Genomic DNA, 25,768 nt, shown 5'->3' on the forward strand with positions numbered 1-25,768 from the left:
GTGTCATGTTAGTCTTATGCACACCCCGTCAAATAAAGTGTTATGCTACATTTATCCACTATGTCACCTTAGAGATGTTATGGCAACCCCGTGTGTTCCCATGGCTATGCCTACAGGACTTTGTCATAATCCACAGCCTGTACATTGAGTTTCAGGTTTTATTTTAAACACAAGGACATGTTGGAACAAACAGGTGGGGAATCATGGACATAAACCTGCACTGCTACTCATTGTGACAAACACATCAGCCTCCCTACCTAGGTATAGTTCATAGGTAAAACCTGCACCTGTATTTTTCTTCTCCCACTTAAAATATTGGCTGCCTGCTAAAAACAAGTTGGTAGCACAACCCGATGCATCTTTGTGGAATATTTTACATTTATTCATTTTCTTCAAGTTCAACCAAGTCTCTCTCACTGGACACAAATCTGTGACCTGACAATATCTGATTTCAGAGACGCCCTCTGGGTTTAGAAAGGCAGAACCCACAAAAACATTGTACACATTTCATTTAGTTTTAGATGATAAAATGTACATGCAATAAGGATTCGGATCATTTTCTGTATTGTAACATCTGCAGCAAATGTTGGCATCAGCTAAGTTTCAACAAACAAGTGATTTCAAAAAGACGCTTAAAAGAAAATGAACAAATTGGAATCACACAGCCAGCTGAAGTAATGAGAGCTGTCATGATTTTTATGGAAAGAAAAGCTCTGAAGTAACGTTGGAACACGTTCAGCCGTGTCCTTCCAACGTATTTAGCTGACCCATCCTGCAAAATGGAAGATTACATTTCATTTCTCGGTCAGGAAACCGAGTCCGTCCGCGGGGAAAAAAAAAAAGAAAAAAAGTTTCCTTTCTTCTTGACTCTAAAGTTTCACCTTCGCAGCAGCCTCTGGTCAATTGTCCGACAAATATGTCAGTGAAAACATATTAAAATATAAGTGACTTTTAGTTTATTGTCTTTTTAATGGACTGCTGCCATTTTATTTTTCAGGAAAAAAAAAAAATATGTCGCTGATAAACTGATACTATGAAACATTCAGGACTTATATTACAGTGGGTGCTGCTAAATATTTTGGTGCATCTTTATAGATGATAAAAAGCTGGTAGAATAAAACGCCACCTGTGAGCAATTCATAGTCTCCTGACAGAAACACACAATAAATCATTTTTTAGTCATGTACAGAGCTCCGTAAAGAACGAGCCTCCGGATTACTCGGTGCATCTGAAATCATCTTGACAGAGAAGAACTTTGGTAAGTCCAAGGGCATAAAGAAATATTCTAAATAGTATCTGTAAAATGACAGAGGGTTCACATTTCTGTTAGAAATACCTTTTGAACCTAAAGTGCATCCATGAGCTGACACTTCCCTGCAGAAAAGCAATGGAACGGTCAAGCTGTCCATCAAGATGTTGTTAGTATCTTCACCATTTCTATTTTTTTGCCATCTTTTTGACCACAGTATAGTATATATTTTTTTGTTTTGTTTTGTTTCTCAGGACATAGCAATGTAAAAACATATTGAAGCATACATATTTTCAGAACAATAAAGAGTTCTGCTTGTTTTATGACTTGCTCTCAACTTAAAGGTTTGATTGTTGAAAAATTAACTACACTGCCACAAAACCTCAGGGGCAAATCTAGACGGTTTTCCTTGGGCATATGGCTCGGGGTCAAAATTCAAAAATAAACAATGCAATATTAAACGATATACATTTGGGATGTGCAAAAAATATAATGGCAATACACAAATTTTGATTTGTACACTTGAAATTGCAAAGGCAGATTTTAGTGTGAATTGATCAACATGTTGATGCTGGTGTGAAAAATAAGCCAACATTGTAAAGTATTGTAAATCTTCCCTACATCTTCCCGTGACTTCATTTCAGTGTTTGTTTCATTCAAATCATCAGATGTAGTCTCACACTCTGTATGCATTTCTCCACACACACACACACACACACACACACTCACACAGCCTTGCATCCGTTTTCTGCTCCATTTTATTTAATAATTTATTCTTAAAAAAAAAAAAATAAACAAAAGGAAATGTGTCCTGCCATTGGCGACAGATGGTCCGGCGTATGTTTCTGTACCTGAACACTTCATTGGACCACGCACAATCAGGCACCCACACGTCGCCCACACTTACATAAACACACACGCGACCTAAAGCTTTGTATTCATTCGCTTTTCAGCAAACACATAATCAAGGTGAGAATGATCTGTAATGATTAATACACATTGTGGTATGGCAGAGATACAGGTGGGATGTCTCCAATAAACATGCTCTGTGGATTCATCTCTGTATGTCCGGGGGGGGGGGGTATACTAAAGCTTCCCTTATTGGCTTGGCCTCAGTTCAGGTCACACTTTGAATGCCAGGCGATGAAATCAGGGGTCCACAGGTGACAGTTCTGATCTCTGCAGCTCACAGCGAAGCTCCCAGAGGAGGCCAGGAGCCACAGGGTAAAATACAGCAGCGGTGACAAGCAGGTATATACAGTAACCGATGGAGAAAAGACAGCAGAGCTTCGTGGTGAAGAAGTGGGAGGATATTTCTCAGAGAAAAGTTTGCACACAGTTTCTGTACATCTCCGCTCGGAGCGGAGGAGACGAGAGTAAAGCTACAGCAGTCCTATCTGCAGATGAGTCGAGATGACGGGTAGCAGAGTGAGAGTAAGCATATGGAAAGCATTGCATTCCCCCGAAGAGTGCGTCCTTCCAAAGTAAGCCACCTGGGCTGCAAAGCAAAACGAGAAACAGAGGGTGGAAAACTGTCAGGCAGCAACTCATTTAGACTGATGCAAGATAACAAGTGTGGAAAGGGGAAATGGTCAGAGAAATGTTAGCAAGGCTAAGCCTTCACCCAAACACCAATGCAATTATAGCCTCTCGTTTTCTCACGGAGCTTCCTTTGTTCTCCTGATCTTGGGCAATCCAGCAATTCATTTTGTCAGGACAACTCACCCACACAGGCAGACCCATCGTCATTGGGCTCAAAGCCCTGGTTGCATCTCTTCTTGGCACGGCATTTATAGCTGCCGTAGGTATTAGTGCAGATGGGACGGTCGGAGGGGCACATAGAGGGGAACTGGGTGCATTCATCTTTATCTAGGGATGGGGAAGGCGAGGAAGGCAAAGACGCTTGACTGAAGGAGACTCACACAAGGAGACGAAGATCATGAAGGGAAAATAAATGAGGTCTGCTTACCTGTGCAACGGCCAAACTCGTTTAGAGCAAATCCATGACCGCACTGTAAAGCACAATTGATGTGAAGCAAAAAATATATATATTTACAGTCCATTAATATGTTCACAGTAAATATCGCATTCTCTGAACTGCATCTTCAGATTCTACAGCCGACTTAAAAATAACAGAGAACTAGCTTAAATTGGGCAGCATTTTCTTTAGCTAAAACCGAACTGGCAAAAAAAACTAATCAGTTTTAACCAAGTAGCAGCGTAATATTGTGGGGTTTGCAGTACATCATCTGATAAACTTTACTTGCTTCCTTGTCAAACCTGGTTCCTCCTGGAATATTGTATCCTGTAATGCAATTTGAACTCTGTGTCCTTTTTCACCCTCTGTCCAGAAAGCAAACTTCAGTGAAATTCATTTGGATTTTATGTAAAAGACACAATGCAATGCATAAATGAGGTATAAAGTGAACACTGTTTCCATTTTTTTATTTTTTTTTAAAGAAAAAACTAAACGGAAATGGTGGCATGCAGTCTACCCACTTAATTTTTTTATGTCTAATCAACTGGCCGCTACCAGAAGCTTAATTTGAAGTCAGACCAGACAGACTGGGGACAACCAAACACTACTAGAGCATGTGGATTGCACTGAAGCCACTTAGACAGTGGGGAGGGTGAGAAATGCAGGAGATGGACTTTAATTTGATATCCTTAAATAATATCCACTGCAACAATTACCTTCAGAACTAACCTGCTTGTTAAACAGAGTCAACCTGTGTGCAGATTAACACTCACTAACACTACACTAAACACTGCTGTTCTTTGAGGATCATAGAAGAAGCCATGTGATGCCCAGTTTGTAATTTGTTAAATGAGACCACAACCATTTTTTTGTTTGGCCTACATGCAAAATGCCACATCATATCTATCCAATCTGACAGCAGTTGATCTACTTTGCAAAGAAGAACTTTACTTTATTGTCCAGATGTGTAAAGCTGCTTGAGAATGCCCCCCGAACTCCCCCAAAAAAAGCTAAGAGTGTTTATGCAAAGTATGGACTCTCCAACAGGCTGAATAGAAGCACACAAAATATAGGAAACCAATTTACATGTTGATCTATCACATACAAATCCCACAAGATGTGACACAATGGAAAAAAGCTCATGGGGTGTGAATACTTTTGTAAGGCACCACATGAAACTGGAAGAGTGTCACTGTGCTGTTCCTAAAATAGCCAATTATATGTCTTAAACCATCAAGTTCAACCAGAGCTTCATGTTGTGTTCTGTACCTCGATTTCCGCAGTAGGAGTGACTTCCTCCTCATCTTTTGGGTAGGGGATCTCCAGCACTGAGTTGATCTCTGAAGGCTCCAGAGGACGGGCTATTGAGCGCCCATCTGGCCAGTACACTTCAACATTTGTGGCCACATCCCTACCTGTTTAAGTAACAAAATGATTTCAGGTAGATATGATGCACACACAGAAAGAGGTTATGTGAGCTCAGCGAATCTATAGAGCAACAATTTACTGTGTTGACAGTCATGACTCTTCCATCTTTGTCTCCTTTTAGGGGACTTCGTTGCACTCTCTTCCCATCATTAACTGTTTTAATCAGGCACAGAGAAAGCTCATCTCCCGGGAGCCTTTGTGGATCTTAATTAAAGTGGCATTTTTAATGTAAACAGATCTTCAGTAACCCTGCCAGACAGGTGCACTGCCAGGGAGCCAGAGACTATTTCACCTGTTCTGAACCGAGATGACACCCTCTCACAGCGCTGCAGGGTGTATCATGTATAACTCCCTGAAAGTCTGGAGGTCCTATCTAAAGTTACAACGTTTTGGAAAGTTTGCTGCTGCAGAGTGTAATGTGAAGGCCACAGGAGCCGACCTTTTCTTTGCAAGCCCTGGTGCAGAACTGAGAGAGACCAGAGAGCTCAAAGGATTAAAAACATGCTTTCCATACTTTTCTTTTTTCTTTCCCTCTGTTAGCATCTAATCTCGGAATAATTTAGAAAATGAAGTATGTTATTTTAGAACATGTCAAATAAAAAAATGGCTGTTAATATAGTGCAAAACTTAGTAGTTGGGGCCTCACAGAGGAGCAGATTTAGCCGGATGAAGGGCTATTTGGTTCTTTAAATGTGATCTTACCAAGGCCAAAGTGAGCGACAGGTTCCATCTCACACAGATACCCTGAGCCCCCATCAATAATCCGTGTGTGTGGGCCGCTTTTCTTTGTGTAGACAACCACTTTAGCTCCTCGGGCAAAAGCTCCAAACTTGGTTCGGGGAATCACTCGGAGCCATGAGTTAGTGAGGCCCTGACACATGATGAGGAAGAGGAGGAGGAGGAGATGGGTCAGGGAAGGATGACTTATGCTTGACCAGCCTACAGAATATAAAATGCTATTTAAGACCAGCACACTCACCTGATTGACTCTGTAGACAGACAGCGGCTGTGCTGCGCTTTCGCCATGAGACACCACCAGTTCCAGACGGCCGTCACCATCAATATCTGTGGCTATGGCTCCTGGAGGCCCATCACAATAAACACTTCAGGAAGCAGGCTTTACAACAATCACTATCCTCATCAGCGAAGATATGCACATAACTCAAGAATAACAAGGTGACAATGTGAAAAAGATAGGAAGGGGAACACATTTTCAAAAGTGGAGCATTGGTGTCATCTAGTGGTTAGATGTGGTACTACCATATGAGACTTTCAGATTTCCTTGATGTGTTCATTTTGTGTTCATACGTATTTTGTTGTTAATGTAACAACAAAATACATGGTTTTTTTCCGCCTTTCACAACTTCAACAAAAATATCTTAATCAGATTTAATTTTCCGTTTCATTAGACTTGATAGGCATGTCCTCAGATAATAACAGAGTCGTACAAATAAAGGTTATTGATTGTTTTGAGAAGATTACCAGTTCCTCGTCCATCAGGTTCTGCGGCCTCACCAATGTTCAACTCTTCTATCTGGGGGTCTGAATGTTCTCTCCTGCTCACCCTACAAAGGCACAACGTTACCTTCACATCTCTGCACAGCATCAAAGCATTACCACTAAAACATAGAAAAACTAAAAATCAATTTACATGCACTTATTTTATTTCACTCGATGGCACACTGCAGAGACATGTTTATTTACCTTTAGTTTATTTGTTCCAGAAGAAATATTAAGTAATAAATAAAAATACTGAATTCTGCAGAATTTATAGGCTGTGCTAAAAAGTTATACCTTTCCCAAGCTGGTCTTTTGGTTGCATAAAATCAAAAAGAACATTATAAAACTTTATAATACAAACACAGAGCTGAGGATAGATAATATCCTCGACTAGGGACTAGGACCAGTCAACACAATGTAAAGGAGTCATGTCTATTTTTTTGGCCTTTCTTAACAAACTGTTTCAGTTTTAATTCCAAAATATGCAGACATAGTTTAAGGCCTGGATTTGGCCTGTGAAACTGAACTCAGCAATCTAAGCATTGTAGATTAATTCCCTGTTATTGAGGATTTAACAAGAGAGGCAATTACTTTTCCTAATAGTCACAGGTTGATTTGGATATCTTGTCCCTTGAATGAATAAAATCATCATTTGAAAACGACTTTTATTTATTTACTCAGTTTATCTTTGTCCAATATTTAAATTTGTTTGATGATCTGAAACATCTAAGTGTGACGAAACAGAAGAGGCAAGTACTTTTTCACAGCACAGCTAATAATGCATGATGTCCACTTTATTGGACAGTTCAATTTCTTTTCATTGTAAAACCAATACTTAAAAATGCTCCTAATAATTTTCGTCTATGGTTATCAATTGGTTTTGGACGTATGTTGCTCAGTGGCTTTCCAATTCAGTTCTTGCAATTGGAAAGCTGACGGTTCAATTCCAGTTTCCTCCTGTCGTGAGCCCAAGGTGCTCACCAATCTGTGCATAAATGTGTGCAAATTGCTGAATGGATCTGTAGTGTAAAGTAGCTTAAGTGGTCAGTATAGCTCGAAAGGTGCTATATAAATTGAGTCCAATTACCGTCTTTGAATGCTGTTTTTCTGCGTTTGAAGTTTTCTGTTAACTTACATATTGGTGGTTATGAACAGTGACACACTACAAACCAGCCAAGCGTGCTGTATGCAAGGATACCATCAACAACCACACACATCCAGAACAAATGGCTGAATAGCTGCCTACCATGCTGACCACCATGCATGAAAGTGAGAGTTCCACATTCTTAGAGCCACTAATGTGGTGATTTTAGCTGCTATAGCACTAACATCAGCTTGATATTGATTTGTTGTACTGGATTAATTAGCTTGTTCAAGCATGTTTTTATTTATTTTTTTTCTGCGCCAAAGAGGAGAAAAAAAATAAGCTTGTTCATCTGACAATGGCTGAGCCACTGGCTGTGAAGTAGTGACCTCTTTCAGACCAGAAAGATAATATTTTTCTTGGGTGACCTGGCGTGGAGAAATATTCTGATCCGGGAGATCTTTGGTGAATAGACTGATTACTGATATTCTGTGTGAACTGAAATTTGAATCCTGTTCAAACAACTTTGCCAAATCAGATTTTACTCAGAGAGGAAAGGGTTCATTTTGCTATCAGTCAACCAATCACACGTTTTGCACATTTTGAGCACCGAGTTAATTAATATTATCTAGAGAGGAAACCAAACCATGAACAAAGAAAGATCTTAAAACTGTCTTAATGAAAGAATCATTCGTGTGTGAAGAAGGAAGAAGGAAGAGGCGGGACGCCAGACTAGATAACTATCCTTTTCCTGAAAATTTAAATTCCCTGCAGCTTTCAAGCATAGCATTAGAATATTAAATCAAAACACAAGAGCATTTTATTCACCTCCTCATCAAAGTGCCCTTTAAGCATAAGGTCATAAATCTCATATTTGCAGTGGGAACACCTAAAAGTGTTTGGGTTTCACTCACTGTCAGTACCTAAAGAGTCTGTTGGCTGAGGGTCCCCTGTAGGCGATGTTATTGAAGAACACCTCCAACTCGTTGTCATTATCAAAGTCAGCAACAATGACTGTTCGCACCGGAGATGGCATGGAAAACTTCTGGGAGGCTATGTCCTGAGGAAAAGGGGAACAGGAGAGAAAACAAGTGCCATTTTTCTATTGAGTATGTGCATTCATTCATCTTCACATCATTTGTATTTATTTAATACTGTTCACATGTAAGGTCTTGCTTAGAGTTTGAATAATCCTCTCCAAATGCATATTGACTTCGAGAAAAAGTATTTTATCTGTGATGCAACGTGTGTATTTTTTTGCATAAACAATCACTGTCAGTGATGTATTATTGCTTTAAAGAGCAGAGCACAAAATAAAAACACAAATATATTGTTGATACGAGAAAATGGCAGCTTGACAGAGCTGAGTGCTTGTCTGTAAACAGAAATGGCTGCTTAAGTACAACAGAAGTATGACAGTGTCTTGCTATAAGCCGATATTTTTACAGGGTTTCAAAATTCCAGATTTTTCCAGTTGACATTTCCAGATATCTCATTCCATTTTCTGACCAGTTGGGACATGGAAGTACAGCAAAAGTAATTTTGCTGACTTTTCCGTGTGTTGTTTCGGTTCTGTTCGGAGTTTCCGCTGTGTTATATTCTGCTAATCTGGTTTCTCTTGCATGTTGAGTCATATTCACAAGCTGTTTTATCTATAAGCCACTTTATAGCCCAATTTATCACATTTGGTCTTAGTTTTTTCCTTTGTACCCTTGTGTTTAGATGCATCCCGTTTAGGTTAAGGCGTACCTGATGTGTCTACTATTATTTTGCCATTTCTAGCCCATGGCTCCCTCAGTTATGCTCCTCTCCATACCACAGCAGTAATAGTTACAGGGAAACATAGTTGAAAAAAGTATTTCTTAGTCTGTTTTAGACATGGGGCAAACAGGTTAGACGCCTCCCCTCTACTCCACTTCCTAAGGAAAAGTTTCTGCAGTAGCTGAGTTTTTGCATGACGAAGTAACAGATATGTCCTCGCTTCAGTGAGCTGGTGATAAGTCTTGAAAGAGTTATAGAGCGGTCCTTCACTCCTCCCAGTATTTACTCCCTGTTTTAATTATAAGGCTCATAAAGCTGCAGAGGTAGGGGCCGCCCACATTGACCTTCTCCTGCTCAGGTGAAGGAGAGGGGATGGCTGTCTGAGGCGCCGAGGGAACAACTACATTTACTGTGTCACTTGCTTAAGTGCAGAGACAAAAAATCTTAGCAAATAAACATTACATTAACATTTTGAGTTGAAAATTGGATCCATCACGACATGGAGCAAGTGTACGTGTTGAAGTTAGTACACATTTTAATTTACTGAATTATTTATTATTGCACTTTTAGATAAAATCCACTGCAATTAATTACCATCAAAAAAAGAGGAATCTGTGCCAAGCGGCCGGCGGCAGATCATTTCACTCTCAGCATTTTGTCAGATGAGAGTGAAATTCAATATTAAGTACAGACACTTGTGCCTACATGTAAAACAGTATCGGTCTACAACCCATACCCCGAGTGAAAAATGGTGGTGGCAGCATCATGCTGTGGGGATGTTTTCTCTGTAAAGGGGATGCGGGAAGTGGTTGGAGCAGATAGGATGATGGAGGGAGCTGTAAGCGTACCTTAACCTGTTTTATCTATTTGTGGTACGATTTTTCTGATTACAGATTCTCTCCATCCAGTCTGACTGATGATGACCTAACTATGGAAAAGAATCGATAAACTTTCTGTTTCTGCAAACTGTTAACTCAGGATCTGAATACAAATGGACAACACTTCAGATTTGTACTTGCGGGGGGGGGGGAATGGTACTATGCACTATTTTCTTGACACTTTTCACAATTATGTACACATTTTGTTATCTGTCAGACAAATATCCCTACAAAATACACTGATGTTTCCTAATGACAAAATGTGAAAAAAATGTGATAGGAATGCTTCTACAATAAAGTACTTTTATTTTGTTCTGCGGTGATTGAGTAAAAAGCTGTAATAAAATAAGTGATAATTGATCACAATTATATGTAATAAATCAAATTCCCTACAAATGTCCTCACAAAAAGCTTTTTTATTAAAATACCTTATTTGCAACAACAGAATCTCACTTTAAGTGCATTTTCAATAAACAAGAAAAATTGTATGACTTCTGCTAAGGCCATCTTCCAAATATATAAATTGATTTTATGTATTGGATGTGTGGGCGTGTATGTGTGTGTGTGTGTATATATATGCAGGTTTCCAACCTACTGTAAAGAGTAACCTATCTAACAGATTTTAATTAAACATAAAAAAGGCCCAATCTGCACTTTCCATTACCAAGACAAGCTGCTGGCTCAGCCCGATTTAAGTGTTGGTTATTGAAGTGATACAACAGCTTCATTATGCAAGCCAAAGGTCAATATTGGATAATATGGAAACGTCTCAGCTTTTCTGGTGTCTGAATATGTTGTTGGCTTGAGATTTAACTTGTTGTCATACAGGAAATCACTATGCCCTAATTTTGTTTGTCTTATCCGCAAGAGTGTGGAAGAGTTGAGACGTGTGTGTTGGTATGATTGAATAGTCTTGGGGCTAAGTATCACACATTAACCCCATACTTGACCCATATAAAAATGGCTCCTGTGACGTTTATCTCCTGTATAAATGATGTGGGGGCAGACAGCGAGAGGTAGGTCACCGAGCATGAATGGAAAGGTCTGCAGATTCACACACAGCACAGCTCATTCCTCCGTGTCTGCAGCCGAGTGGCATAAAGACCCCAAACAACACATGCACAACGCTGGTCATTGATGGAGTAAATCACAGGAGCCTTTAAATACCACTTAAACCCAAACTGAAGCCCCATGAGAGGTGCTAATGCGTTAGCCAATTGTTGGCACCTAACAAGAACATGTTCACTGTGATAACAGTTTAGATTTGCTGATTTTGTCCTGGTTTCTCATTAGACATTGATTTTGATCAGAGGAGAACAAATGGAGAGTAACAACCTGAGATATACTTCAGGATGTGAAATGTGGTTTTTGATTGTGGGAATCACTGATCGAGATTTGACCATGCTCAAAGACAACATGATAAAATCTGTTGTCTGGATTATGCACAGAGCTGCTAGTGAGTTTTAAATTTGCACTATTTCTGTCAATGAAGTCCCCACATTCCATAAAGTTACTCCATAATTAAGTAATTACAAAATTGCTAATATTTATAACAGTTTTTTGTTTATTATTGTGTTATTATTTATCCATTCTTCACTGGTCAGGTTCTCCTAATGGTACCAGCTTACAGTTTTATATTTATCATTAATAAGCCATATTCTCTGAGAAACAAAACTTTCAGACGTTTTTAGTTTAGAAAATAATTGTAAAATAATAATGATAAAAAAATTACTTCATCTTGTATTTTCTAAATTATGTGCATGTATGCGTGAACTTTTGGATCATAAGCCATTCAAATTTTGTTTGTTTTGTGGAACCACATACAGGATTTTTTATTTTTTTTAAAGACATCATTTCACCTTAAATTTCTGCTTGCGGTTGTTTAGCTGTATGTACAGGCGGTGAGGTCCATTCCAGTTCCCGTACACGATGTCAGTCCTGCCGTCGCGGTTAAAATCTGCCAGTGCCACCCCTCTGCCATGCTGCATGGGGTCCTCCACTCCTGGAAGTATATACCCAAAGGTTCTTTCATACTCCAAAGCCTAGACGTGTTTAGTTTCTTCAAAACTTACACTGCATGTCCCTTACCAGCCTGCTGCGCAACATCCGTAAAAGTTCCATCGCCGTTGTTTCTGAACAGGAAGTTGGATCCGTACTCATTGTCGCAGAAGATATCAGATAGAGTTTGACTAACAATTGGCCCCACCACCACGCCTCTCCCGCCTGTGCAGATGGATACATCGAGAGAAGGTCCCTCAGTGAGACAAAATAAGGCAGCTAGTTAAACAGAGAAGAAGTTTTTGAAAGAAAAAATAAAAATAAAACTGGGAAGGTGAAATACTGTACTGAACAACGGGAGAGAGATCGGCTCCATAACAGAAGGGAATTATAAGAGATCATTAGTGTCTTTTCGGTCCATTTACTTCGAACAGTGTAGGGCGTGTTTTTGCTGACACAGACTCTAATTCTGATGGCTACAAACACAGGTAAATAACTACAAGGGAAGTACAAGTGCAAACAAATACAGCGGACCAGTGATACAACACATACTGAGATGTTTTGCATTAACCAAAGACTAGCAGTAGTTTAATCACCAAGATGGGGGGAAAAAAAAATCACAGCGAATATCACCCCATGATTTTCCAATGACTTCCTATAAAGTAAATGCATCTTGCTAGAGAGTTTCATCTCAGACCAGCAGAGTTTAATTATATAGCTGACGGGGCTTTGATTGCCCTTTCTCCGTGCAGAGTCAGTGCTGTGAGTGAGTCAGGCCCTGCGCCTGATTTACTGGCCCGCTTCATCAGCCCGGACAAATATCACTTGCCCCCAACAGCAATAAACCACGAAACGCCTCTCCAGAGATATGTAACCATCAGATATACAACTTCACAGGCTGTCCGTCTGCTCTGATTAACAGCAGTCTGATGACAAAGCCGTCCAGCTAACATCACTCACGGTAACTGTGAACCAGCTCGCTCTGGCCCCCTGGGTGGATCAGATGATGTCCTTCACGTGAAAAAAAAAAAAAAAAAGAAAACGATCCAGAGATGATAAAGCTTCATTCTGTCGCTCTCAAACACAAAGTCATTGCCCATTTTCGAAACTCAGTGGAACATCAACATCAAGGACTTTTCAGTGGTTACAATAAAGTTTCATTAACAGGTGATCTCACTCTTGGTTATGAGGAAACAAATCATACTTAGGTTGGGCCTTTCTGGCATTTACTGCTCCACTTTTCTATACATCACTGGCTGTATAGCGAGCTTGAATTGAGTCACAGAGATGAGGGAGTTCTGGTTTTAGAGCTCTAAAATGAAAGAACAGACGGCTGGCAAAAGTTTTGAACTCATTTGAACAGTTTTAAAGAAAATGCAGAAATAAATTCAGGAAAACAAAATATCTATTAAAGAAAAAAGTATTCATAAAACCACAGATTTGTAACTAAAATAAAATACTTCAAAAGACTAACATCAAAAGAACACAAAGCCTATGCTAAGACGTTTAACTGGATATAAATTGGATTTAGCTCTTTGAACTATTCAGGCCTTTTCAGCATGTTGTGTCTGGTAAACCCTTGTAGCCAACTGGCCAGATGTTTTAGATCAACATGCTGCTGAAAGATGCAGGGACAACACATTTTCACTTTTCTGGCACAGGTCACCATATTTGTATTTAAAATATTTTTTTTATTATTATTTCAAAGGCTTCAGAATGCCATTGGCTCAGACAAGGTGCTGATGGCCCTTGGAAAGAGACACCAGCACACTCCATCACACATTATCCTCCATTAACAGCGGACAAATAGTACTTTTCCAAATATCCACCCCGTGTTTCATGCCAGACTTACATGAAGTATTTGCTGTTAAAACACTCAACTTTAATTTTGTCTGATCAAAGCACATGGTCCAGGCTCCAGTGAGGTTTGGCGGATTCCACGCTTGGTGATCGTATGGACATAAAAAGTTATTTTCTAAAGACTTCTCTTCTGATCATATTGCTGTCAAGGAGCTAGAAGACCTGGTGAGTCCAAGATGCCACTTTTTGCTATTTCTGTAACATTAAGTTTGTATAGTGAAAAGATAACCTTGGCTGATCTTCGGTTGTTTGTCTGAATACCGGTCTTTACTAGTTTTGTTTACTAATATGAGCGAATTTAGGAGGTTAGCTATTTTCACGTGGCCATTTCCAAAATTAGGAAAAACAGCACACATAGCTTGAAGGGTATTTTCTTCAAGTTACACCTATAAATACATTGAGAACGTTATTATTTATGGGCAGCTGATTTGATATAATTTCCTGCCTTCCAGTAAATGCTCTACTAAAGTCTTTGTGAAAACATAATAGAACCGAAAGACGTTCTCATTTACTCCCTTCTTGCTTTTCTCCCTCTCTGGAGAACCGAGCTCTATTGCTCATATTTGACTTTTTTGTCGTAGAATCTACGGCAACTAAAGGCAGACTCTTTACGACAGATGTCAGCATTGATAACACTTTAAGGGCAGGTAGCACAAACAAATCATCAAGACCTATTTCACAGTCTCCATAAGCTCTTGACACCCACCAATTAGTTTGTTAACTCCAGCTTGCTCTGCAATGTTGGAGAGGGCAACGACTCCCTTGGAGAGGTCACTGGCTGCCTCGTCCATCTCTATGAGAGCGTGAGGTCCCACGTTTCCGCTGGCGTAGTTGGCGATATAGATAGCATAGCGGCCGGTACCCTGCAGAAAAAAACACGTGCTGTTTTCATTCAATTACATCTGTTGTCATTTTAAAGCACAAACTCAGACATGTGAGAAAACAACTCGGTCGTTTGACCTTTCTGGGAGCTTCAGAGGTAACATTTATTGCCGCCACTTAACTCGAACATATGAACCAGATACTTCTGATTAAATAAAAATTCCTCTGGAAGTAAGGCTAAGTGGTTGAAGATCAAAAGGTCAAGCATGGAAATGACATTTCAATTTTAACATGTTTATTAGCAAAGGCAACCTTTCCTATCTCTTGTTTCTCTGTTTTGCTTCTCTGAATTGACATTGCAGCAATGATTGTTGCAAAATTCAGTTTACAGTGGAAAAAGGTCAGTATGAGTAAAAAAAGAAACAAAGATGGCTCAGATTTCAGTCCAGAAACAGACCTGGGGCTTAAAAACCTTTTCTCATCTGAATGTTCTGACTTTTAAACAACCATGCCTCTGTGATGTTTCCCATTTATTTGAGGGCACATATGTTTATTTTGTTGGATAATGTAGTCTAAATCCATATGGAATTGGGAATTGCTTCTATATGGCACACCATAGTTATTCTCTAAAGCGTACTTTGCTCTCTTTTTTTCCACAATATTGCTGTAAATGAGCTCAAATTGGGAAAAAAAGTTCCCTGTTGGCAAGAGTGATTAATAAAAGCTACAAAATGCATAATTAACTTCTATGCTTGACTATTGTAATGTTTTATTGCCAGGAAAAGCGTTCAGCTGGTCTAAAATGCTGCAGTAACAGTTCTGATGAAGAAGAAGAAGAAAAAAGAAAGTTTTAGCTTTGCCTTTATTGGTTTCCTGCAGAATGCAGAAAAAAATGTACAATTATTCTTACATGTAAAGCTCTGAACGTTTATATTTAATATTTGATTGCTCATTGTGTCACTGGCTCCCTAAGAACTTTTCCCTTTACCTGCAACTTTATTTTTAAACGTCCTGGAATGGTCAGACCGAAGCCCAACTATGGTCAGTTGGGTGCAACCATGCACCCAACTATGGTCGGGTGCATGGGACGTTCATTTTCCCATGCACCCTTCACGGTCCACACGGTCCGGAGTCGAGTTCCTGTGAAAACCCTCCCGAATCAGTTTACCTCGTGGTGTTTCCACATGAGTGTGGTTTACAAAAGTAAAGAAAACCTAGCGAATACGGCAAAGGAGCAATTCTTACAAGTTCATAAGTTAGGAGGAGGAGGAGGAAATGATGAATGACAAGCTGCAACATCATATTTTATTTTCCATGTTATCAGAAAAAAACACACAAAAAAAACAGAAAGCGTCGGTGGGACATTTGTCGCTGCAGCGGAGCAGAACTGAGCAGGTTTTAATGTTTTAGCCCAACAGTTGTACTTCCTGTTGGGACAACTGATCCTCAAAACTATCCATGCTGCTCACTGGCTGAAAAACTGGCTTCTGGAAGATGAGCAGTTTGGGATTGTTTTCCACGTACACAAACACTCCCGTGAAATTCTGACCAATCACACAACGGCTTTGCATGCAGAGGGGCGCTAAAGGTTCGCCGTGGGGGTTTTGACAACAAGGGGTGGAGAACAAAATGAAGTGATTCTCAACACGCAACAGTGACAATGAGAACCAATTTCATCAGTCTGGCCCGACAATGCAGAGACCTCAACTAAAACAGGGTGAAATAAGTGAGATGTTTGTTGATTTACACTAAAAGAGAGAAGGAACTTTTCCCCATTTAAATTACTTTTTTTATTTCCTCTATCTATTAAGCACCTTTTCCTCATCAAACCTTCTCTGTTCTCCCTTCATCGCCATTCACCCTGCTTTTTACCCTTTGTCCCCTCTTACTCAGCCTGGCACTTCTTGCTCTGCCTCCCTTTGGAGATTAATTTCACACTCCATTATCAGTCAGAGTCCCTGCAGACACAAACTCACAGACGGAACCACACTAATAGACTATACACTCGATTTAAATGAGCTTTCCCACCAGGCCTAACGTGTTTCCATCAATACGAATGCATGCACGTATGCAAGACCACACAAATAAAAGCCATCTGACCATTTTTGCTCACCCTACTGTATTCCTACGTGGAAAGCAAGGTAAACAAGTCGGGCTGGTGTAAATGCCACTTTACCGTGCACAATATGATGAGCCGTTTCACAGAAATACACACACATAAAGGAAAAATGAAAAAAAAAAATGAAACAAAAAGTTAAGTGTAATGAAAAACCTGAAGGCTAGTGGCTGTTACTTAACAAAGTTAAAAGTCAATGATTTTTCAATAAGTCTTCACCCTAGGCTAATTCTTGTCACTGAGACTGGCAGTCACGACAGCCTCTCATACGTTCCAGCACTAAAGCTGCATGTGTTAATAATCAAAGCCTTTAAAGAAAAAAATGAATGACTTAACACACGCAATACCATTTTTTTTATTTTTTTTTTATCAACAGAAACTGTTTGTCATTCGTCTCAAAATTTGTCATTAATCTCTTATTTGAGCTTGTAAAGTCCACTTATTTTCTCCGGGTCCTGCTCAAAGTGGGCCGATCCATCAGCCCCATGTGAGACGCCTCAATATGTCAGTCTCATCAGTTCGTTTAGGAATAATAATGGGACGTCAGCTTCAAGGAGACCTGGAGAGACGGGATGGCCCGATGACAAATGCTCTTCGTCTGCTACAAGATAACATTTTATTTATGGGTAAACAAGATCAAGCACATTAACCACCCGGCTGACAACGCAGCACACTTTGGCTCCTCTCTGCAGTCGCTCCGAACACGTTCCAATAAAACACGCTCAGCAAAAAGGAACGCTTGGATCTGCTCGAGCTGGCATGCAAGAGCGCGCATCAGTGCTTTTGGCTTCTTCTAAAAGAACTATGCTATTAAAGAAGATATCTTTCCGATCTACTTGGCACCTGCACCTCCTATCAGTGCTCAGTGAGATGGGACTGTTAAAAAAAAGAAAAAAAAAGAAAGAAAAAACTATTGTAATCCCTGCTGTCCTCTTTCGCCTATTACTATCTTTATCCCATCCTCTTATTAGAAGGGAGAGCTGTGTGTGTTTGTGTGCGAGATAAGAGACAAAGACAGAGCGTGTCAGTCAGAGCAGGGAGGGGGGGGAAATGTAAGTGAGAGAAGGATAAAAACAAAAGAAATGAAAGAAAGGAGGACGCAGCTACAGGCAGGAAGCAGAAGCGTGCAGTCATCACTCCCTTCCTCTCTTTGTAGGATGCGTTCTGTAAAACAAACGAGCCTTTGCTTCTGTAATTACACTGGCGCGATGGACAGAGGAGAGAAAATAGCGCACCATTCGCCCAAATGAACTGTCAGAGCACATGCTGAGAAGGGCGGCGTAGGCAGGGCATGACTTATCACTGGTAAACAAACAGAAGCAACCGTGCATGTACGTAGAAGACACTACTAGCCGGAGTGGGTGTGTGCAGGGGGGGGAGAGCAGACTTCATACTGTACTCTGGTCTGTATGTGTGTGTGTGTATGTGTGTGTGTGTGTGTGTGTGTGTGCGTGCGTGCGTGCTTGTGCGAAATACCTTTCTGTCTATGCAGGCCACAGAGCGCCCGGCCATGGGGTTGGCCACGTCCCGGTGCTCGTTTATATCGTCGTTCAGCAGGTCCTCGAAGCGACCGTTGCGAAACTTGAACAGTTTGTCTGAGTAGGTCGCCCGACCTTCGTGTAGGTGTGAGGAGGTAAAAAATAAAAAATAAAAAAAGATGGTAAGTTTGCGTGAGGTAAAGAGGAAGGTCATGAAGAATGACAAGTCCAAGTGATAGAAAAGGAAATGTAGAGTTGCCGTGGTAGAAATGTGAACATTGAGTTTTCAGAAAAATGACAACGGGGCGGTGCTGCAGTGTTAACAGCGCGCTCACTGCAGCCCTCTCTATGATTTATCGCTGCACAAAAGCTTATCTGTTATCTGATGAGGACTCAGATGAGATAAGTTCGGTTACTGCTTTCAGATTCTCCTCCTTGGATACAGTGTGCAGACCGTGTGCCTTTGTAATAGCTTGTACTGTACCGGAGAAGGCATTGTTGCTGTTGAGGACATAAATCTCCTCCCGTCCATCTCCATCTATGTCGCACGCTGTCACTCCTATGGCATTGCCTTGACGGTCCCTGAGCGCATAGAACGGGGAGCTCGGGTCGTCTACGGCGATGTTGACAAGCCCTTTTCTCTGTCTATCGTACTTCAGCACCAGGTTTGGACCGTTGTATCTGTGAACATGTGGAAACAAAGCGTTTCTCTATTCATAAATCGGAGCTAATCATGTGGACTGAAAGCAAGCTCACCGAATAACTTGCTTATTTGATTTCTTTTTTATTATCTCAGCCAGAATTTGGTCAAACTAGATTTTATTCATTTGTTCATTCGTGTATTTCTTTATTAGGGGATATGCTGCACCCAGTCAAATAACAATAAGTAAAAAAACAAACAAACAAAAAAAGAGAAATTAATTTTCTGATTTTAATGCACATGGGCACCTGGTAGCAGTCATCTTTAATGTCATCTTCAGAGACCTCTCGGCCAAATAAAAAAAATAAAAATACTTTTAATCCAAGAAGTTCTTCCAGAAGATTTGTGTTCCTAACATGCAATTCAAATGGAGCCAGTTGCTCCCAGGTGCTCATCTGTATTAAAGTCAGAATTATTAGAAAAATGTCAGAATTATTTTTTTTTCTTCCTTAGATTAAGATCAGGATTTTTCTTTTTCTTCTCTTTTTTTTTTATACCATTGGCCCAAATCCTCTTCTGTATGAGATTGGAAACTTGTAAAAAAAAAAAAAAGGATACTTAACAAGGTAACACCTTTATGTCGGATTTAATACAGAATTTACAACATGCTACCTAAGCAAACATTACTAGATTTGAACCAAATCGGGGTTCAGGATTCTTCTCGTAAAAGATCGGCATATTGTTGCATCAGCTCATATTCAGTTACATGGTAAATTGTGAAGTAGATAGGTAACTCTGTTACTCAAATGTTTTATTCTGTATTTTATTTTGAAATCACATAGGTGGTATACCTTAAAAAGTGACCAATGTTCATTCCCAGAATTTGAGATTGTAGATTAAAGAGCCCGTTGATCAAACTGCCTGTTATAATTATGTTTCCAACTGAGAGGCATTAAGCTTCAAAATAATTTGTTAGTTTTGTATAAGCATAGCTTTGGTATTTTGAACTTCTGAAATACTTCTTTGGAACGTAAATTATTATTTTCTTTTTTAAAATAAATACTTATCTCTGTCTGTCAGATTGGTTTGTTACATCAAATTTGCCAACAATCAAAAGTAGTGAACCAGTCGGGCAAATTTTGTTCCCATCTGCTGTTCAGAACAGGACTTGCCTTCAAATTGAGCTTCCAAAGGAGCCTGGACAACAATAAAGAAACCAACCTGAAAATCATGAAATCATAAAACAATTTCATGAACGACTAAAAAAAACCTGACAGCATAAGAAGTTGATAAGCTCCTCATAAATAACAGTCTGAGACGTTTGCTTTATCATTTCCAGCATGAGTCACATGAAATATATTTAGGTTCCAGACATCCTTGTGTGAGATTAAAAATGCCTAAAGTGATCATTGTTATGATTACTGGAGGTCAGCAACACAGGTGCAATATAAACTATATGGAAGCTATTCAAGCAAAGATTCTCCTAATGGCAAATGAAATTACATCCTCTAGAAGGCTGTGGGATGATCCTCTTCCTGGGATACCTGCTGAATAGGTTGTTTTGGCTAAATTACATTTAGTAAGCACCCTCATTTGGGCTTATCTATATTCTGTTAAGCATTGAGAATCTCATTGCTGCTTCATTGGATAGCAAGAGGCTTGCAAAGCTATTCCCATCAGTGGCATTCTATTCAATCACATCCATTTTCATCAGTTGAGTGAGCTTCAGGGCACCTTAATGTCCCCTCTTCTAGTTTTTCACCTTTGTTTTAAAGGTTTACCTTTGGAAAGTGACAGTGGATTTCGGTTTTAGTATTCAGTGTTAGGTAGCACTCTAAGCGGTTGCTGTTTTTAAGGATATGTGGGTCACCTAAAACATCGGATCAAGGTCAAGAAGCCAGTGAGTGAAAAGAGAAACACTCCTCTCACCCTGCCACAAATATCTCCAGGTCTCCGTCGCCGTCCACGTCAGTGACAGCCATGCCGTAGTTGAGCTGGCTGGGGTTGTTTTCGTAGTCCGGACGGAGAGCGGTCTTGGTTACAGCAGAGAACACGGGCTCCGACCGCTGAGCCGAGGAGTGGGCGTACAGGAAGAAAAGCAGGCACAGCAGCATCCTCACCTGAAGAGTAAAATACACCATTTGCCCCTGCAAAAAACTGGATTGACTCTTTATTTTGTCGGTCAAAATCCGTCGGCTGTGATGTTTGAGCAATCAAAAATAGCGTACTCACTTTATACCTGCTCACACAATTGTTCTGTTAGTTGGAAATACAAAGTCTAAAAACTTATTGTGACCTGTGAGTACTTAGTTTTGTTAAGACGTACAGAAAATGGTCAATCTCCGAGTCAGCCGCATTCTGTAGGTCTTAGATCTAAACAACCCATCACATGTGGACAGGACAGAAAATCCATACATGAATCGAACATTCTGGTGAGCAAAGAGGAAACCAATATAACCTGATACACCAGGCATAAGGTGCTGCTCACTCAGACTTGTGTTTATCTTTGAGTGGGGATGAAAGGTTCGGATTGAAAACAGTTTGGTGTGTAAAAGCATTCAGGCATAGGATTTTGGAAAAAATATAGAAGGAATGTAATTACTGAGAAAGAAAAAAAAAGGCAGGTCACCTTCTCATAGCCAAAATAAACTTTACACACACCTCATTTACACACACACACACGCAGTAAAAGGTGTTTACAAGCTGAAGATTTGATTTTCTCTTTTCATGGATTTATGAACTCATCCCTCGTCATTCCTTCTGTGACACCAATGAGTCGCTCCCTCCTCCGCTTCCCGACTGCTGCATATTCTTTCCCTCAGCTCTGAGTGTTCCAGTGATGTATGGCTCTTTAACGTCTTCTTCAACAATTCAATTTGAGATAAAACTATTGCGCTGTTTGCGTAATGCTCTGCAGTAAGTCGAGGAGGCACCTCAGCTGACACCTGCAGAAATACAGCTGGGGACCGCCGCTAATTTGCAGGCAAGCTGTGCTGCGATAATGCACACTGGTTATCTGGCAGAAATGTAGACAGTGGCTGTTAGCAGGAAGGGTTAATTAACAGCAGTTTCTCCCTATTAGAGCAGGGTGAAATGACAAATGAGCTGGCTAGTTCAGGAAGCAGTTTTGCAGAATGAGAAATTTACCCCAATGTGAGATAGAAGAGCTAACGTATAAATTACTAAGAGTAAAGACTTGTGAGAAGTAAAAAAAAAAAGGATTGTTGAGAAAAGTGAAAAAGCAAAATTGTGCTGCAGACCATTTGACCCTGCAGTTAAAATCTCCAGCAGCTTTTTTTTTCTTTTTTTTTTCACTGTTAAATCTTTCCTGAGTGTCGCAAAATGGACCCACGGCGCCCCCTAGAATTCTTCGGGCTAATTTAAGTTTATGTGTAATTAAACTCCAGTCCTTAACACATCTCTATGGGTGTATCCAAATTAAGGAGTTGCATCCTTCCAATGACCTGTCCTGGGTGGTCTGGCCTTCAGATTTAAACGCACCCTTACCTCAATGTATGTCCTTCCAACTAACATGGCAGCTCTAAACACAAGTTGGTAAAATTCGAGCCCAAAATCTTGCATTTTTTATTACTAATTTATTTATTTTTATTTATTCTTACAAAAATCTTGTTGGAAAACATGTCCATGCAAGTGACAAAAGCACAATCACTTTCAGCTTTTAACTTTCGTACTGCCAAATTTTAATAGACCTTTATTTAAAACTCTACTCCTCTCCCACTTTAACTCCCGTTTCATCTGCTTTTCTACCAGAAACAAAAATCTGCCTTTCAGCCCTCAATTCATCTTGGGTTGGGTTGGGTTGGGATGGACTGCGAAAGATACACCAGACCTTCCCTTTGAATTCGGACAGCCTTCATCACATCACTGTCACGTTAACTGGTCATCAAATGCGGCCTTAGAAAGATGCATTTACTGAATATGTGGGTCACATGGCATGATAATTAGCTGACATCAATTTAGCCCCGCCCAAAAAGAACAAGAGATGACATGATTTTCTGTCACACATTTCCTTTGACTCTGTTAATTATGACAGCTTCAAACTTTATCTGATAACAGGTAAAGAGTCGATGGTTCCAAATTCAGATCTTGTTGGATATTGTAAATTTCAGAGCATCTTTTGACTATCAAGTTAGCATGACTTCCAGAAGCAATGTTTGATTTCAAACACATCTAATCCAGCTCATGTCAGACCTTAGCTAAAAGTGACAGAAAGTCACATTCCAGGGTCCTGAACAGTGTCACCTACTGGCTATGTGGACATATTGCGAGCCACTGCGTAATTGCCTGTGTTGCAGCCAAATATTTTGCCGTAAAAGAGTAAACATGCAGACTAAATTTTGTGTACAGTATTTACTGACCAGCGATGTCCTGGGCATCCATGTTCCATGTAAATCAAATCACTTCCAAAGAGAAAAATTCAAAGGAGATTTTGAAGGGTCCAAAAACCAACATACATCATCTTTGTTAATCCATTAAGTGTTTGGAAGCTGCATGCTAACCAGTATTTGGAATAAGTTTGCCAAAAATATTTGACTTTGGTGTTTAAAACAAACATGAGAGACAGTATTATGAGTGCTTCGTTGTCTTGCATGTAAGTGTGTGAAAGTCTTTCAATGTTCTTATGCAAGTGCATCAGATAAATGGTGATTTTTTTGATTTTTTTTTGCTGAGAACCCGGCAAATCAATGGCAAACTTTTGATACTGTGCATGTTTGAATCAAAAAGCGTGAATGGCTTCATTCCCATGGTACATTTTTAGTTAAGTATCTGCCCGAAAACTCTGTTATATAGCCTCTATAATTCAGACTTAAAAAATGCTGGCTGAAACCACAGGGGCCTTTTTGATTTGATTAAGCCATGAGGTATTACATTATCCAGCCAAGGACACAGAATCGCTTTGCCCAACATTCAGTGCAGTAAAAACCTAGACATCCCACTCAAGTGAAGCTGTGATGGATCCACAAAGCATTTCATGTACGCGTTGAGGTTTTTACGGTGAGATATCTGCAGGGTCAACAATAATAATGGGAAGCAACACATTTGTTCCAAACCAGTCAAATACCATACAAAAGAGCTGGGGAAAAAAAACAAAAAAAACAATGCTGTTTGAAGCCGAGTGATGTTTTTCCATTAGATTATTTATACGAGCGGTAAGAGGCCATTACCACAGCGTGCAACATCAGCATGTGCTTTCTGGAGCGTTCCTGCCCAGCTCTGATCCTGATAACACTGCGACAAAAGAGCCAGCAACATCTTCACTTTCAAACACACTCTTCCAGATGCTCTTACCCTACGAAGGACAATCCTAACTGCAGAACACACACACACTATACTACATCAAAACCAGTGATTTGCTCTTATTTTAGCAGGTAACAGTGGACTTATATTCAGTTTGTCTATTATTTATCACAGTGGTAACAGGATGGAACTTCTTAAACTTCCCATTGAAACAAAGACACAAGGCACGCTACTTTAAGATTACGTTTTAGAAAACTTCAGGAAATAATTTTTTGATATTAAATGAGTTTAGAAAATGTGAATTATTTAGTGATTTGTTCATAACTCCCTCTCTTTCTATCTAATATATATATATGTAATTACTAGTTCATATGTTCATATATCAAATAAATCTCGATTTATATGAAATAACCACAAAGTGCAGTTATGTTTGTTAGTTTTCACAGTAAGAAAACTAACAAAAGACACCACTTCTGCAAACATGACTCTGATAATTCTAAACAATAATAATTATTATAATAAAACAAGTCCATCTATCTACTATCTAGATATATATCTGAGCTTCTACCTACAATTTTTTGTTAAAATTTATTTTCTTTAGTAAAGGAATAACAACAATCAGGAGAAGTAAGCATGAAAATCTTCTTGAAATACAACTGCTGCAATCATTACTCTTCTGTCAAATTGACTCTCTTTCCATCAGCACCTTAAAGGTGCGCAGCGCCACTTCATCCGTGTCCATTACCGCCACTGCAGGTGGTTCATTAAAACATGTATACTTTGTTAGCAAGCGACTTAATCAAGGTTAACTGTTTGCTTTGAGGAGAGGCGGAGGGGGGAACGCAGACAAAAAGTTACGGTCAAATTGAAAGCAACTTTTTTTTCTTTCTTTCTTTTTTTGCTTCTTTCGCTGCAGCACAATCCAGCCGAGCGCTGCTTGTTTCTGAAGCCGGAGTAAGGAGGGCAAACTCAGGTACTCACAGATGCAGAGAGGCGCTCCGAAAACTCCCAACAAATCCTGCAGCGATTGACAGCCAGAGGACAACGGGGAGAAACGCACACCCGGCGTATAAAGGTTGGCTAATTGGAGCCGTTGATACCGCGGACATCTGAAGGGTTTTTTTTTTCCTACACACACACACGCACACGCATACACACACGCTTTCACACAACTTCCCACGAAAAATTGCTTTATGAAATCGTTGGTGTGAGAGTTTGGCCAATAGCCTGAGAGCTTGCAGACTATGTAAAGACACAGCCAATGAGGGAGCTGGGAAAGCGAGAGGTGGGCGTGTCTTCAGGTGTTGATTACAGATGGAGCCGGGGGCGCAGCTGGGATGGAGATGCGGAGTTCAGCCTCTTCACTCGGATGCTTCAGATCCTGCTCCATCTGCTTATGGGCGAAAGGCTATTAGATGTCCTGGGATGTCTACCAACCTTTGTTCTATAATTTTAATATGTAGCTACAGACTCGATCGGATGAACGACTTTTCATAAACTCAAGCACAAAATATCGACTTTTAAGTGAAGATTCTCAAAAATTCTCTGACAAAATCTCACACTATCACACCTGTTTTCAAAAGTACTCGAAACCACTTGGACTTTTTTCATATTTGGTGACGTTACAATCAGAAATATCTATGTATTTTATATGTTAAAAATAATTACTTTATGGTAAAGTTGTGCATATTTTTTGTTAAAAAACTGAAAAACATTA

The 25,768-nt window shown here is 39.9% G+C and overlaps 1 protein-coding gene across 2 annotated transcripts; it reads right to left on the reverse strand.

Annotated features, from left to right (window-relative positions):
- crtac1b (cartilage acidic protein 1b) lies at window positions 1-25,238 on the reverse strand. Of its 2 annotated transcripts, XM_008429627.2 has the most exons (15): window positions 25,033-25,237; window positions 20,722-20,912; window positions 18,637-18,833; window positions 18,151-18,287; window positions 14,443-14,599; window positions 11,967-12,101; window positions 11,738-11,880; window positions 8,163-8,299; window positions 6,138-6,220; window positions 5,635-5,735; window positions 5,358-5,526; window positions 4,497-4,642; window positions 3,219-3,261; window positions 2,975-3,118; window positions 1-2,747 (listed from the first exon to the last, which is right to left on the reverse strand). In XM_008429627.2, the coding sequence occupies exons 2-15, from the start codon at window positions 20,904-20,906 to the stop codon at window positions 2,632-2,634; spliced, it is 1,893 nt and encodes a 630-aa protein (XP_008427849.1). In that variant the 5' UTR covers window positions 20,907-20,912; window positions 25,033-25,237; the 3' UTR covers window positions 1-2,631. The 2 variants fall into 2 exon arrangements, with proteins under 2 accessions (XP_008427849.1, XP_008427850.1); XM_008429628.2 differs by lacking the exon at window positions 2,975-3,118 and having other exon boundaries at window positions 25,033-25,238.
- Window positions 25,239-25,768: the final 530 nt, after the last annotated feature.

Source organism: Poecilia reticulata, linkage group LG15, assembly GCF_000633615.1.
Source record: "Poecilia reticulata strain Guanapo linkage group LG15, Guppy_female_1.0+MT, whole genome shotgun sequence".
NCBI lineage: Eukaryota > Metazoa > Chordata > Actinopteri > Cyprinodontiformes > Poeciliidae > Poecilia > Poecilia reticulata.

Bases quoted from the DNA above. Each gene is read 5' to 3' on its own strand.
- crtac1b (XM_008429627.2), bottom strand. From the start codon at position 20,906: ATGCTGCTGTGCCTGCTTTTCTTCCTGTACGCCCACTCCTCGGCTCAG. The intron at 14,600-18,150 runs GTATTTCGCACA...TTTTTTCTGCAG, and splicing joins TGGCCTGCATAGACAGAAAG to GGTACCGGCCGCTATGCTAT. The intron at 4,643-5,357 runs GTAAGATCACAT...TTACTTAAACAG, and splicing joins TGTCGCTCACTTTGGCCTTG to GTAGGGATGTGGCCACAAAT.